We start from the raw sequence: 15,309 nt of genomic DNA, 5'->3' as shown, positions 1-15,309 counted from the left end.
AACAGAAAGGAGACAACATACAGATAATTTTCACTACTTCTACAACACAGAAGGAAAATCAAAAAAGATACAATAGAAATAAAGATCCAGGAAAATCTCCAATTATCTTCCTTTCCATCAGTTTCAGAGTGTCAGCTTGAAGTGTCAGTTGGAGGTACCAGCTTGGAGTGGGCTGTGTGTCATTGTCATGGGCAGGAGAAACTGTGCTATAATGAAGTCTGATGGAACAGGAAATCAGTTTCATCAAATGAATAGGTGACAAGATCAGGGTGCAGTACTATCACGCCTGATATCGGTGGGGCTCTTCCTTTATGGGTCTTAGGTAAGGGCATTATGTCTGGTGAGGTTGATAAATGTCTGTGTCTGGTGTTCATGATATGATTTGGGATGGCCACATGTCCAGAAAATCCAATTTAATTTGATATGTTGGCATATATGAGTTATTGATCAATTTCTACCTTATGGTACCAGGCAGATGGTGGTTGTTTGCCTATGTAAACAAGGTTTAGAGACATTCTACTTTTGCACTTATACTCAAAATAAAATAGTTTATGGCAAACTATTGCTTTATAAAATGGAGTAACTCCAGGTTAGGAATACCCTGAAAACTCTTGTTCTATACTTCATGGAGTATAGAGCACAGCCTGCTCTCCACACTACTCCTTTATACCCCATTTTATAAGTGAGGGTCATCACAGTGGTGGGGAATGCAGAATCATAAGTGACAAGTAAAGGGTCTTTTCTAAAGAAAAGAAATAACTTCATTGCAAGTCAGGCCAGCAGGGCTTAGAAAAGGAAGCTGAGCTTTGGGGCTTGTTCCTTATCATTTGTTTAGCACACTCAACTCTGGAGCCAGAGGGCATCAAGAGAAGTGGAAGGTGATTCCTGAGGCCATTGTCTGTATAGGATATATGTGCTGACTCACTTTGTGTTATGCTGGTAGGAGGAAGACAGGGGAGCCATTGTAAAAGAAAAATTATTATATGACACTTGTTTAAGCACAGTTATGAAGACTTTATTCAGGGTCATTAAGATAGGTATAGAAACCACAGCAATGGGTATTATGTGAAGGAGACATATTGGGTTAAAATTCAAATATGAAATGGAAATTGATGGCCAATGAGCAGGATTAGGGCCAATGGACAGATAATTAACAAGAAACATCAAGGATAAGGGGGATCCACCTGAATGGACCTAACAGGATCCTTGATGAACACAGTACAGGGAGATCAGATGGCATCTGGGAGAAGAAAGATAAAGAGAAAACTAAGATATAGAGAATGATCAAATATCAAACATTGGTGTTCTTGATAAACTTAGCATTATTCTTTACTAAAATTAGATTTTATTTTAAAAAGTGTACATGTATGGTTTGCAGAAGTTTCAGAACCTGACCCAAGTTTGGTCAAGCAGGGAATCTTTTTGACCATGAAGAATATGTGCTGCCTGCACCTGACTGGGGCTCCTCATCTTCCTGCCCCATCAGCATCCAGGAAGGTAATTTTCCCTATGCCTCATGAGCCTGTCCTCCTTGATCATTTCTAGTAGACAAAAGCCCTTTGTATTCCCCATGAATCAATTCACTGTCAGACTTTGAAGCTTAAATCAGTGAAAATGCTACAGGGACAATCTCAGGTATTAAAATAATGAGATTCATTTATTCAACAATTCTAAAAACACACAGAAAACAATCTTAAAAAACAAAACAAAACAAAACACAGAAAGGAAACAGGAGCAGATAATCAAGACTTAACAATTCCTCCAAGCCCTCAAAAAAAAAAAAAAGAAATCTCAAAATATACTTTGAACATTCTGCTAAATCACTGACTCCACTCTATGGTTGAAGTTTGTTTTCTTGGGTCTTGTCTCCACTTCACCCTCCTCTTCTCCATGGTTGCTGCCTCCATATCTTGGTGAAATTATCCTCCAACTGGACCTCTAGCTGTGATCCCAAGCATTATCCTCAAAGCCAAATGGTCCATCCACTGAGAAACTCAGCTTCTACTCTGGAGAATTAACCCACATTCTTGGGTAAGGAAGCTTGTCCTCACAAGGTCATTGTGAGGTTGTCAAAATAACACTTGACAGTTAAATATGGAGTACATTTGTTCTAACATGAGGAAGCAAGAATTGATTCTTTAAGTGCATTTTTCTATGCATGGGGTCCCATCTGCTGGGATGGTAGGAGGAAGAATCAGGTGATGGCAGAGGCACAGTCATATCTATGGAAGAGAATCTCTGGCCTCCAGAGAGTTACAGACTATAGATCTGGGGATGAGGATAAGGAGATGAGCTCTCCAAGGTCAGCTCCCTGTTACGTCCTGCACCAGAAGTCTTGACCATTATTTCACTGAAACATATCTATCACATTCTTTGCCAGTTTTCCGTCAAAGCAAGATTACTGTGGTTAATCTCAGATTTCTAGTGGAAAGGCTGAGCCTTAGAGAAGCCATTATAGAAGGGACATGTAGGTGAGTTCTAAGCAGAGTGCAAGTGTACCATGCAAAGGACAATGAGCATAAAGTGAAAGCTTTTATGCTCATAAAATTTTGGTGATTGATTCATTTACCTTCTCAATGAAGTGGCCGATGGTTTAACTCTTCAGGAAAAACAAAGACCCCAGAGATTTATTTCACAAATGGTTTTATATAAACATGTGTTCATCAGCAAACTGTTTTCTATACAGTATATAAAAAATAAACTATTTTTTTTTCAGTTGCAGTCTGCTGGATAGTGCCTTTTAAAAGTAATTTAGGCAACTTAAACAAATTGGAGATGTTGATACGGTGGGGAGAGGCGATGTCAGTGTCCTGCATACTACCACTCTAATTTTGGTTTCCCAGCAGCTTAAAACTTGGTGATTCTATGTAAAGAACTATATCTGGTTTTATGAGAAAAAGAAATCTATACAGATACACAAGAGAACATGTTTCATAGTACTGCATTTTAAATAAGACTCAGGAAGCTCTGCCAATTGCATTTTATTAAAGTCCAACTAAAGCTTGGTCCAAAATGTGACTATTTCAGTAATTAGAAGTCATTGAAGTTTTTTTGTTATGACAAGTTTAGAGAAGTAGAAAGAAGAAGCAAATGGTTAGCAACAGCACCTTTCTATTATGAATTATTTTAGAGATTTTTTAAAAATAGGCACTTCAATGACTTGAAATAATTATATCTTTTGGTTGTTGTTGTTTAAATAGACTTCTCCCCTATTTATCTTGTAGTTAAATATTTTTTGATTAATTGTAGATTCAGCCATGTTTGGTATTAAAAATCCATGTTTTTTTTTCCAGGCATTTATATCACACCCCAAGATACGAAAAAGGAAGCTGTTGTTCACAGAAGAACCTGATCCATAGCCTCTGACAGATTCTAAGGGCAGGTCCTAGTGCAGTTGTAGATATTTCCACCCTATGCATCTTATGGTGTTGTATCCTAAATGTGACTGTAAAACCTATTCATTAAAATTAGTTGGGCTGGGCACAGTGTCACATGCCTGTAATCCCAGCATCTTGGGAGGATGAGACAGGAGAATCACAAGTTCAAAGTCAGTCTCAGTAACCTAGAATGTCCCTAAGTAACTTAGTGAGACTCTGTCTCAAAACAGAAAGAAGTGGGGATGTGGGTCAGTGTTTAAGGGCCCCTAGGTTCAATCCCCAATACCTCCCCCAAACTAGTTGGTACCACTGACCCATTTATTGTGTCAAATTCATTGATATATTTATTCTATTCCTTAAAGGCCTTAAAATAAAATTTTTAATAAATTGCTTTTAAAAATTTCATGTGGAAGGCTGGGGTTGTGGTTCAGTGGTAGAACACTTGCTTAGCATATGTGAGGCACTGGATTCAATTCTCATGACTGCATATAAATAAATGAATAAAATAAAGGTTCATCAACATCTAAAAATATTTTAAAAATTCATGTGAATGCCAAGATTATTCAAAAGGGAAAGAACATTTTCAACAAATGGTTGTAGTTAAACTGGAAATCCATATGCAAAAGAAAGAAGTTGGACCTCTCCCTTACATTGTATACAAAAATTAGCTTAAGTAGATAAAATACCTGAATATAAGTGCTGAAACTATAAAAACACTTAGAAGGCAACAGGAGAAAACCTTTTGTGACATGGGATTTGGTAAAAGTTTTCAAAATAACATGGAAAAACAGGCAGTAAAAGAAAATGAATTAATAGGATTTTGTCAAAAGTAAAAACTTTTCATCATAAAATAGCTCTATAAACATAATGAAAACACAGTCCACAGAATGGGAGAAAATGTCTACAAATCATATATCTATTGAGAAATTAGTATAAGAAAATGTAAAGAACTACTAAAACAACAACAATAAATGCCAATTAAATAATGGGTAAGGATTTGACTAGATATTCTTCCTAAAACAACAACAATAAATACCAATTAAATAATGGGTAAGGACTTGACTAGATATTCTTCCAAAGAATATATACCAGTGGCAAATAAGCATGCAAAAATTTCTACATAGCAATTAGAAAAATAAAAGTCAGTACTACAAAATCTACAATACAATGAAATATTATCTAAACTTAAAAAGGAAGGAAATTATGACACATGCTACATGATGAATGAAACTAAATAAAATGTCTAGACAAAGCACAAATATTGTGTGTGATTCCACTCATATGAAGTACCTAGAGAAGGTATCATGGTCTGTTTTGTACTGCTGTAACAGCACCTTAAAACCAGAGACCACAGTTATAGAGGCTGAAAAGTCTAATATCAATCTATCACATGTGGAAATGGCCTTCCTGCTGACTCATAACATGGTAGAGAGTATCACATGATGGGAGGGCAAAAAGGGCAGTCACCAGAGGCAAAAAGACGGCCAAACTTGCCCTCATTAAGAACTACTCCTCTGATAAGAAATCCACTATCTGTTACAGGTTGAAGAGATTTTCATCACTTCCATGGGAGACAGAGCTCACACAAGGTCCTCCCAGCAGCTGGGACAGCCAATTGCAGTGTGGGAGATAGTGGAGGTGGGGGCGGCCTCTAGCAGACTGATGGCTTTAAAGCTTGAGTCCAGGTGTTGCAAAACCAGATGCTTGAAGCTTAGTGACCTTTGAGGATCCAAGAAGTCTTCAGAGAGCACCTGCAGAAGGTTTGGCCACACCAGGTGAGTGCCACCAGCCTCACTGAGGTATGGCAGGAACAAGGACTCAGAAGAGGGGAACTCTGTAAGGACAAGGTCTAGAAGACAAGTGCAACCCCCAGGAACAAGAGCATTTGCACAGTCAGGCTTGAGGTGGGGAAGCAGAATAAGGTGTTTGCGAAATGCAAGGAGGCACTGAGACCACTCAGGGAGCCCCAAGTAGTGCAAGTCAAGCAGGTCTGGTCAGGTAGGACAGTGCAGTTCCATCTTGTCACAGCCTGCAGTGATGTAATATACTCTGGCCTCAGTGAGCATGTGCAAGGGCTGAAGCAGATGACAGCCCTTGGCCAGGAATTATAGAAGTGAGCCTGGGAGGCCTGACCCGATACCATACCCCACAGCCCTAGGACTTACCCACCCCTGCCCAGGTATTCACCTGTAGTTCTGGCTTGTGGTTACTTGGCCACTTTTCCAGTCCTTAGTTGGGTAGTGAGTATGGGTGTGGAAGGCACACTCTCAAGTGTGGAACTGCTGGAGTGTTGGGTGCTGTCCTTCTCAGTTTCCCGAGGAAGGGCATTACATAAAGCTGTCATTCAGGAAGGGGAGGTTCCAAGATGTGTATCGTCTCCTCTCTATATTAGTCAAGAATAAAATGTGAGATAGCCTGGAAAATTTTGGGGACCTTTACCTCTACGTGGCCTCAGCTGCCTCATTAATACAGTTTTTCCCAGGTGATCTCATTAATTGATACAAGACCTGGACCAATGGCTTTCTAGTTGTTGACTTAAACTTTTGACTGAATAGCAATCTTCACACCCTTATATGCTTAATTACCATTTCATACACTGACACAATTCCTCAAGCTCTGGGAATGCTGATTTTAATTTTGGTAGTTTGATGGAATCTGGCTTGGTTGCTTTAATCCAACCAAAACTGTCATGGTTTGGATATGAAGTGTCTCCCAAAGATTCATGTGTTAAGGGCTTGGTCCCCAGTACAGCAGTGCTCATAGGTGGGTTTTTAAGAGGTGATTAGATCATGAGGGTTCTGACTTTATCAAAGGATTAACCCACCATGGCTGAATGAACTAAGGGGAGGTTGTGAAAACTGAAGGAGAGATAGGACTTTGTTGGAGGAAGTGGGTCACTAGGCGCATGCTCTAGAAGTGTTTAACTTGTTTCTTCCCACACCCTCCTCTCTCCATGGCTACCATGAGCTGAACAGTTTTCCTTCACCATACCCTTCTGCTATGATGTTATGCCTCAACTCAGGCCCAGAGCAATAGGGTTTCAATGTAAGCCCAAATAAATTTTTTCTTCTTAGTGAAATTTACTCAGGTATTTGTCACAGTGACAAAAGTTAATTGACAAACAGTACTGTGAGCTTCTTTCACAGTCTTTGGATAAATTTTGGGGAGAATAATTGAAATATTTTTATTCTACCATGGCAGCCTTTATTTTTCAGGTGAAAGTAAGATGACTTTTTAGAAGGATAAATATAATCAGACCCTCATTTCTTTTCCCTTTCTAGGTTGTTGAAACATGAATCCCTCTCTCTTCCTGGCCATCCTTTGTTTTGGAATGGCTTCACCTGCTCCAAAACTTGATCACAGTTTAGAAGCACAGTGGCAAGAGTGGAAGGCAAAGCACAGGAAAACATATGACATGGTTGGTAGCACTAAAACTGTCCAGAGGGACCTGGGAGAGAATGGTGTCTGTTGTTGTAGGAGTATAGCCACAGTAGCTTCTAGAAAATACCTCTTATGAGGCATTCACCTAATGGCACTTATTGTGAGCCCAGTGAGAGAAAACACTCCCTTATTGTGTCTGAGCTTGGAGAAATACTTCCATAAATGTAGAGTCATGCTTGGTCATGGTTTCTTTTCATATCTGGCAACAAATCCACTGGGTGAGCATAGATTGGGTTGTAAGTATAAAGAAAGAGCATTAATGACATGTACTTCTAGAATGAAGAAGGAAAAAGGAAAGCAGAGTGGGAGAAGAATATGAAAATGATTGAACTGCACAATGGAGAATATAACCAAGGGAAACACAGCTTCATCATGGCAATGAATGTCTTTGGTGACATGGTGAGCGGAGCGGGGATTGGTTAACTCTGTGCTTCCTCTACTCAGTTCTTTAAAAAACATATCTTCCTTTCCAACATTTTATTTACTTTTCCTTGAAGACCAGAGCAGAATTCAGTAATATGGTGAGTGGCTTTCAAAACCAGAAACACAAGAAAGGGAAAGTGTTTCAGAAACCTCTCTTTGGTGATGTACCCAAATCTGTGGATTGGAGAAAGAAAGGCTATGTGACTGCTGTGAAACATCAGGTATGATACTGTTTAATTCAGACCTTCTTCCTACTGGAAAACAAAGAGTAATTGACATCTTTACTTTGGTAGATTTTGGAGGGACATTCAGTTAATATTTTTTTCCTTAAGAAGAGAATATTCAAATAGATAAGCTGTTGTCAAAGTCTTGCTATTTGCTTTTTGTATTCTCCTTTCAGGGTAATTGTAATTCATGTTGGGCTTTTAGTGCAACTGGTGCCCTTGAAGGACAGATGTTCCAGAAAACTAAAAAACTAGTCCCATTGAGCGTGCAGAACCTTATCGACTGTTCTCTGCCTCAAGGCAATTATGGATGTTATGGTGGCCGAATGGATCATGCCTTCCAGTATATTAAGGACAATGGAGGCCTGGACTCAGAGGCATCCTATCCATATGAAGCACAAGTAAATGGATCATCTTGTGTTGTCATTTCAGCTTGGGTTTTGGAAAATGAAACACTTTCAGAGATAAGATGCCTTTTCAGAATTTACTTGCCATACGTTAGAATCAATCTCTGCAAACTCTTAGTGTTATCACAATATATTGTTAGCCTTTGCATAATTCTCTGATGAGATGGTTAACATATCTTACTTGCATGTAACATGGAGCATGTGAATAGAGTTCTAATGTGAAAAACTTTTTATGAACAGGTAGACCTAGGGGGTCCCATTAAAAATATATGAGCTAATTTTCAGTTTTACATCAACTGATAGGATTTTACTTCTTCAGATGATTTATAAGTGTTGACTTAGAAATCCTGCTGCATACTGTTAAGGGTTGTGGTTCTAACTCATGTTCCCCAGGAGGTGATGGCAATAATCAACTCTCTTCCCTGTTATCATTAAAAGAACCGGCCCTGCAGGTACAATCCTCAGAACTCCGTTGCTAATGACAAAGGCTTTATTGACATCCCAGAGGATGAGGAGGCCCTTATGAAGGCTGTGGCAACTGTGGGGCCTATTTCAGTTGCTATTGATGCTGAGCATGATTCCTTCAAGTTTTATAAAGGAGGTAAGTATTTTTTATAGAAATTGATGCATAAAAATTATAAAAGCACCACGACACACAAATATGATTGACCCTTTGGCATGCAAAAGTTAATGTAAAATTTTTGGTGCATGAATTTTACATATTCATGTTCATTCTATACATGACAAATTTGTGTCTGATGTTCCCCTTTGACATTACTTGAAGTATATCCCCATGAATATTAGTGCCTCACAACATTTTTAAATAGCTATGTCATTAAATGTTTACTTAAATTGATTTTTCTAATTATTGGGAAATAAAAAATTTTCCAATATTTTTATTTCTTTTATTAAATCTGAAAAGAGTATCTCAATTCAAGTGTTTTTGCATTCTATGCTATTCCCTAAGATTGACATCCTAGCAGTAGAATTATTTTCAAGAGTGACTTTTCATGTCTCTAGATATACCTTTTACTAAGGGATAGAAGCCAATTTGTATTTCTGTCAGTTTTATATGAGATTCTTAGACTTAAAAACAATATATCCTATTTTTAATCTGATCTGGAATTTGTCATTTCAGAGGATTGAGATGGGTGACAGGGTGGGTCTGTATCAGATTGCTGGAGTCTCTCACCCCAGCATTGATTTTATTCTCCAGGAATTTATTATAATCCACACTGCAGCAACACTTCGCTGTCTCATGCTGTTCTGGTGGTTGGCTATGGCTTTGAAGGAGCAGAATCGGACAACAAAAAATACTGGCTGATCAAGAACAGGTATAAGTTGCCAGTGAGATATAAATATGCAAACATATTTATATTTGAAATTCAAAAGGGTATTCTGGTTTCCACTCAGTATTTGGATACAGGTCCCAGAAATCTTTATTTAATCTGGTTGGACATAAAACTACTAATGTGTGATTATAACATTAAGATGTGATCACAAGCTTCCTGGGGATATTGGGGTATTATTAACATGGTATGTAACACTGTATTTCTAAATTCTGAATTTTTTATATATCTATAATACATCTTACTGGAAAAAAATATTTTACTCTTGATTTCTCAATCTTGTGTCATTGGTATTGCAATTATTTTGGAGTCAAGAATAGAGGTTATGTGCAGATTTAGACTCAAAAGTTTATACTGTGTGAACAAGAACATTTGTCTCTCCTGATTCCTTCTGTGAAGTCTGTGGCCTCTGGCACAGTGCTTAAATCTACTGTCACTGTTAACAAATCCAATGAGCTTTATTCTCTAAGATGGAAAACTTGCTCTTCTTTCAGCTGGGGTGAAAAATGGGGCATGAATGGTTATATGAAGATTGCCAGAAATAAGAACAACCACTGTGGAATTGCCTCAGATGCCAGCTACCCCCTGGTGTGAAGTCATGGACAGTGATAATAAATGCCTATACTGGTGGCAACATGTATACAAGAGGGATTTCCATTTCAAACCGATCAGCCACTATTATCTTGGATCCAACATTTGAGTCATTAAAAACTCAGTATTGCTATGAATTCTGTGACACTTTATATTGATAAAATTTTATCACTACTCTACTGCCATAGATAGATTTTTATTATTGAGTCATCTAAATAATTTATCAATTTATTTGATTAATAAATTTAATTTTTTTGCAAAGGTTGACCATCTTTCTGTTTTTATTACACTGATTTTTCTGATTTTCTTTTTTGTGTGTGTCTGTAGTCAAAACCTGTGATTAGGGCCTAAATATATAACTGAATGTGCCAATGATACACTAAGATAAGTAGCCTGATGGATTTTCCAGTTACACATATGCAGATCTTATGCCAGTGACTGTGTCTTACCTAGTCCTTGATTGGAACAAAATTTGAGAAATGATCTAAAAGGACAAAAATAATCGCTTGATAAAAAATAACTGTTTTGAAAAGTGAGCTGACATATATATGATTTCACTGCTAGGAAAGGGCCTGAGAGATGATATTCATGTCACCCAAGATTATTGCAATCCAGTTGAATTATGGAACAAATGTCTCAGAGTCAGCATCTTTCAGAACTGCTGGTGATGAAATTTGTCATTTCAGAAATGCTGAGCATGATTCCTTGAAGATTTATATGATCATGTTGCAGTTGAGGAAGGATAGGACCCCAGGGGATTGCCCATACCATTTAATCTTTGGGTCCACAAGGGATAAGGGATAAATTCCCAGGTTTGAAACTGGTCTTTAAGAATGGTAACATGGTCTTGGAAGATAAAAGACAGGTAAAAGGATCAGAAGTGAGGGCCTAAGGTGTCATATAGACAAAGCTACATGATATATGAACTATTAAAAAGAAAAAAAATAGAAATAAACTTCTTACAATATTGTGTTAATAGAGAGCACAGAGTTCCATCAACTGTGGTTTTCAAATGTCTCATGTTCCCCTTCAAGAAAATAGAAAGGAGGGATGGTGATGGAAGTATTTAGTGATAGTATCTATCTTCCTTGAGAAGGGAATGGGATGCTTAGCCAGGGTCTTAGTCCACAGAGCCTCTAGTAATCTGTGCCCAAGTCTATCTGGATTGAACCAGGTGTCATGATGTCTCCTCTGGTCTTCCTTAATATTTGACAAAATTTCTAACTTTTTGATTTAAATTGGTAGGTGTTACATCAGAGTAAAATTCCTCTGGTTTTATGTAAATGCAGAAAGAGAGAGAGGGAAATATTTGTGAGATTCTGAAGCCAAATCCCTTCTGCAGGTTGGGACCCAAGACTTTATGTAGCACCCACTAGACTTTATGTAGCACTCACTCTGTGCCAGTCATCACCACTGTGAGACTAAAAGTGACAATAAATGCTGATGAGGGTGTGGGTTTTGAAAAAAAGTACACTCAAACATTGCTGATGGAACTCTAAATTGGTTAAAACATTAAGGAGAGCAGTATAGAGATTCCTCAGAAAACTTGGAATGGAGGCACCATTCGACCCAGCTATTCCAATCCTCAGTTTATGCCCCGAAAGCCATGTCTTTTAATAGTACTTTATTAACTTACTTTGGAGTGATTGTGAATGTTTGTAAAATTTACTGGTCAAAGTTTAACCATGTAAATATGGTTCCCAAAATTTCTTGCTTTGGGAGCCCCAAGCCATGGAGAAACCCTGTATATGCGCTCTGGTCCTCAGTCCAAGGTAACTGTCTAGCCAGAACCAGCATCTATAACCAGTCACTGAGAGAGCCCTGTGGATGTCCAGCCCAGACAAACCTATACATATTCACAGCCGGGAAACAATTTCAAATGACAAGCTGAGTCCAGCCAGGAAATGTGAAAGTTTTGTCTCAAGCTTCTGGGTTTCCTGATGTTTTATTTTTACAATAAGAGATGACCAGGATAGTTTTTTTTCCTCTGTATTCTTTTAATTTTTCATTTCTTTTCTTTCTTTTTTCAGGGACTTGTTATGTTACCCAGGATAACCTGAATTGAATTCCTTGGTGCTCAAGTGATCCTTATGTCACAGGACTATAGGTACATGCCACCAACCCTGACACATCAATGTTTATAGCAGCTCAACTCACAAGAGCTAAACTATGGAACCAACCTAGGTGCCCCTCAACAGATGAACGGATAAAGAAAATGTGATATACACATACACACACACACACACACACACACACACACACACAATAGAATATTACTCAACCTTAAGGAAGAACGAAATTATGGCATTTTCTGGTATATAGATGGAGCTAAGCTCCATCTGGAGAAATCATGGTGTTTGCTGGTATATAGATGGAGCTACGCGAAATAAGCCAATTCCAAAAAAACAAAACAAAACAAAAAACAACAACAACAACAAAAAAACAAAGGCTGAATATTTTCTCTGATATGTGGATGATAATTCACAATAAGTGGGCGCTAGGGAAAAATGGAGGAACTTTAGATTAGAGGGGAATGAAGGGAGGGGAGGAGGTGTAGGGGTAGGAAGGATAGTAGAAGGAATCAGACATTAATAGCCTATGATTACACAACTGGTGTGATTCTACATCATGTACAACCAGAAGAATGAGAAGTTATACTCCATCTATGTATGATATGTCAAGATGCATTCTACTGTCATGTATAACTAATTAAAACAACAACAAAAAAGACATGGTCTCTTTAGTACTACGTTTAAAAGTTTCATAATTTATGTATTTCAGTGCTGTTTTTTAAAATATTTATGCTTTCAACAATTATTTACTGGCCACCTTTTAGAAGGTAGTGGTGTGTTGGACTAGGGGACACAAAAGTGAAGCAAATAATCCCTGTTCCTCTCTCTGAAGTCTACATTCTACAGGAGAACCAGTATACCATACCATGGCAGGAATCCATGTGCAAGTGCATGTAGCCTGGGCTCTTGGGACAGAGCACAATCAGAACATGTGTCTGTGACAAGCTGCCCTCTAGGGTTCAAGTAAATCCTGAGCAAGTGACATCTGATCTCAATTTCAAGAATTCATGTGTATATTATCTGGGATGAGATATAAAGGGGTAGTTTATCCTGTGCTATATTATTTTGACTTTTAAGTAATGAACTTTTATTATCTTAATGAGCTATCATATTCAGAAATTCATAGCTCTAGCAATAATGTAACACAAAGATAAACTACCCCCTCATGTGTCATTCCAAATAATATACAGATGAACTCTTAGAATTGGGATCATCTACTTAGCTAGCACATAAATAAAATATTATTATTTAAAGTTTTATACTAGAAGACTGGAAGCACAGAGTACCCAAATTACTTGCCAAGGAGACTCAAGCATTTTGTTTTCTTTTTCTATTATGCAATGAATCAGGAGCTCCTAGTTCATATGGTTGGTAGAGGAGTAAATTAAATTAAATTATTTAAGACAAGTGTTGGCCTTTCAAGTGTGCACAAATGGGTTCTCTTGTTTAGTTCTATTTTCCCTCTTTCTGTGTGGATGAAATTGAAAAATATATAAATCAGCAATGAACAATTTGAAGTTAGGATGATAACAATGGAAGAAAATGGTCTTTGTTCATCTCTAAAGCCTGCATAAAGTCTTCTTCATCAAGAGTTATGAACTGGAAAATGATTGCATAATAGTCTTCCTTTAATAATTTTAAATTTGTTAATTTGTCCCAGAATTTCTTTATAGAACTCTCCAAAATTCTTCTCTTTGGAATCTAAAAATCCCCCAAATCGTTATAGACTTTATACTGGTCAGAAACATTATAAACAGTTCTGGAGAATTTACTCAGTGGCCCTTCCAAATCCTTAGTCTGGCTCTGAGGTCCCTAGTGAAACTGTGAGCCTTTCTCCACATCTGTTATGTGGAAAAACCATCTGCTTCATCCTATATTTATTTCAACATAAATGACCATTGTGAAGGCCCATGTTGAGTTTCAGTACCACACGTGACTTGGGTAGGCATGGGTTTACAGGCATATTTATTATATGTTTTATTTTAAAATATTTATTTCCAACAGTTGTTCTCTTTATTTTTATTGTATTATGTCAACCATGGAGTATAGTGTCATCTCCTGCATATTCTCTTGAAACCTGTAATTGGTAGTGACAAGGATAGTGATGAATCATTCAATTGAAGAGGCCCAGATATAGCAGTTATGGATGTTGCTTCACCAAACCAGTAACATTTCATACCTTAGAGTGATGTAGAACATTCTGCTTGTCAGTGCTTTGTTACTATTTCTGGTCAGAACAAAAAAGTCTTCTTCAATGAGAGATCTGCAAACCACTGATCCTGCAGACAGATCCTCCATGTGAGACACAGGTATATCTTTGGTTCATGCCATGAACATCACTATCGATTTACCATTGCAACTGACATTCAAATAAAATCAGACAAACTCACTGATAAGAGACTTAACATGTTAGTGGTATTGTTTCCAAGTTCCTTTCCCTGTGGAAAGGTCCAGACATGTTAAAATACATTGACTGTGGAATAGACACATACGAGACTATTTACACTTGATTTTTTTTTTTTTTGGCCTTCAAAATGACAATTTTCGGGTGTTGAACTGAATAAAAAATTTAAAATAATTATAATGACAACAAATGATATGGTAAAGAGGGAAATTCCTAATGCTTGCTCCCTGGCAAATTCATGATTACTTTTACTTGATCTTCTGTTTTAGGTTTAGGTGAAGAGAAAAACAACCCACTTTAAATGTTTTCTAAAAAATTAGATTTTTACCTTTAAAATTTTTTAAATTAAGAAACTTTAAAATTTTGTTCAAAATTAGAATATTGAACATAAGGTATTTTTTCCCCAACAGAAGCCTAGATTTAATATTTCAATGTATTTTTCTGGACAATAAGACTGTTATTGGAGCTATATGTTTGGGATTTAATAATTTCATATTGTACTCATATATAGAAATGTCAGTATATATCCCACAAATATATACAAGCATTATGTATCAAGTAAAATAATATATATGTTAAAAAGGAAATTGAAAAAAGGAGACTCTAGTAGATTAGTAATGGCAACTTTTGGTCAACTTTAATCCAGTGACAATCTGCATAATGTTGAATACTTTATAAAACGTAAATGCCTTTGTGTAATGTGTTCAATCACCAGTTCAGAGTCCTTGCCACTCTATATAGCTTCCATTCAGCATTTATTTGCACTTTCTTGCAGGACCCTCCAAAGAATTTCAGTTCCCAACTCTGTCTTGGATCTGAATACTTCATGGCTCCTCTTCCAAGTGGAGACAACATTCTGGTCAAGGGGTGAGAGAGGAAGCCTACTCCCTCTTTACATTTTCTCTCATGATTTTTTCTGTTCTCAGACTGTGAGCAGGAGACAAAACCCAGAAGATATGTAGCCCCTCCCATAGTCTAAGATGGTCAAGTTAAAAAAGTCTGATAATATTTATGCCTGATG

General features: G+C 37.4%; 1 protein-coding gene across 8 annotated transcripts; it reads left to right on the top strand.

Annotated features, from left to right (window-relative positions):
- The first annotated feature begins 6,669 nt into the window (after positions 1–6,669).
- Ctsl (cathepsin L) lies at positions 6,670–9,815 on the top strand. Of its 8 annotated transcripts, none has more exons than XM_077797801.1 (7): positions 6,670–6,795; positions 7,095–7,182; positions 7,380–7,462; positions 7,642–7,866; positions 8,311–8,473; positions 9,089–9,206; positions 9,716–9,815. In XM_077797801.1, exons 1-7 carry the CDS (start codon positions 6,670–6,672, stop codon positions 9,813–9,815), a joined length of 903 nt encoding a protein of 300 aa, XP_077653927.1. The 8 variants fall into 8 exon arrangements, with proteins under 8 accessions (XP_077653927.1, XP_077653929.1, XP_077653926.1 ...); XM_077797803.1 differs by having other exon boundaries at positions 7,095–7,217; positions 7,316–7,462; positions 7,810–7,866; XM_077797800.1 differs by having other exon boundaries at positions 7,095–7,217; positions 7,316–7,462; positions 8,380–8,473.
- Positions 9,816–15,309: the final 5,494 nt, after the last annotated feature.

This window comes from Urocitellus parryii, chromosome 4, assembly GCF_045843805.1.
Source record: "Urocitellus parryii isolate mUroPar1 chromosome 4, mUroPar1.hap1, whole genome shotgun sequence".
Lineage (NCBI taxonomy): Eukaryota > Metazoa > Chordata > Mammalia > Rodentia > Sciuridae > Urocitellus > Urocitellus parryii.
The sequence above is the reverse complement of the archived record's forward strand: the minus strand, read 5'-3'. Positions and strand labels throughout refer to the sequence as shown.

Excerpts from the sequence above, each read along its gene's own strand:
- Ctsl (XM_026404458.2), top strand. The coding sequence starts at position 6,670 with ATGAATCCCTCTCTCTTCCTGGCCATCCTTTGTTTTGGAATGGCTTCA. Across the intron at positions 6,796-7,094 it reads ACAGGAAAACATATGACATG|AATGAAGAAGGAAAAAGGAA; the intron begins GTTGGTAGCACT and ends ATGTACTTCTAG. Across the intron at positions 9,207-9,715 it reads TACTGGCTGATCAAGAACAG|CTGGGGTGAAAAATGGGGCA; the intron begins GTATAAGTTGCC and ends CTCTTCTTTCAG.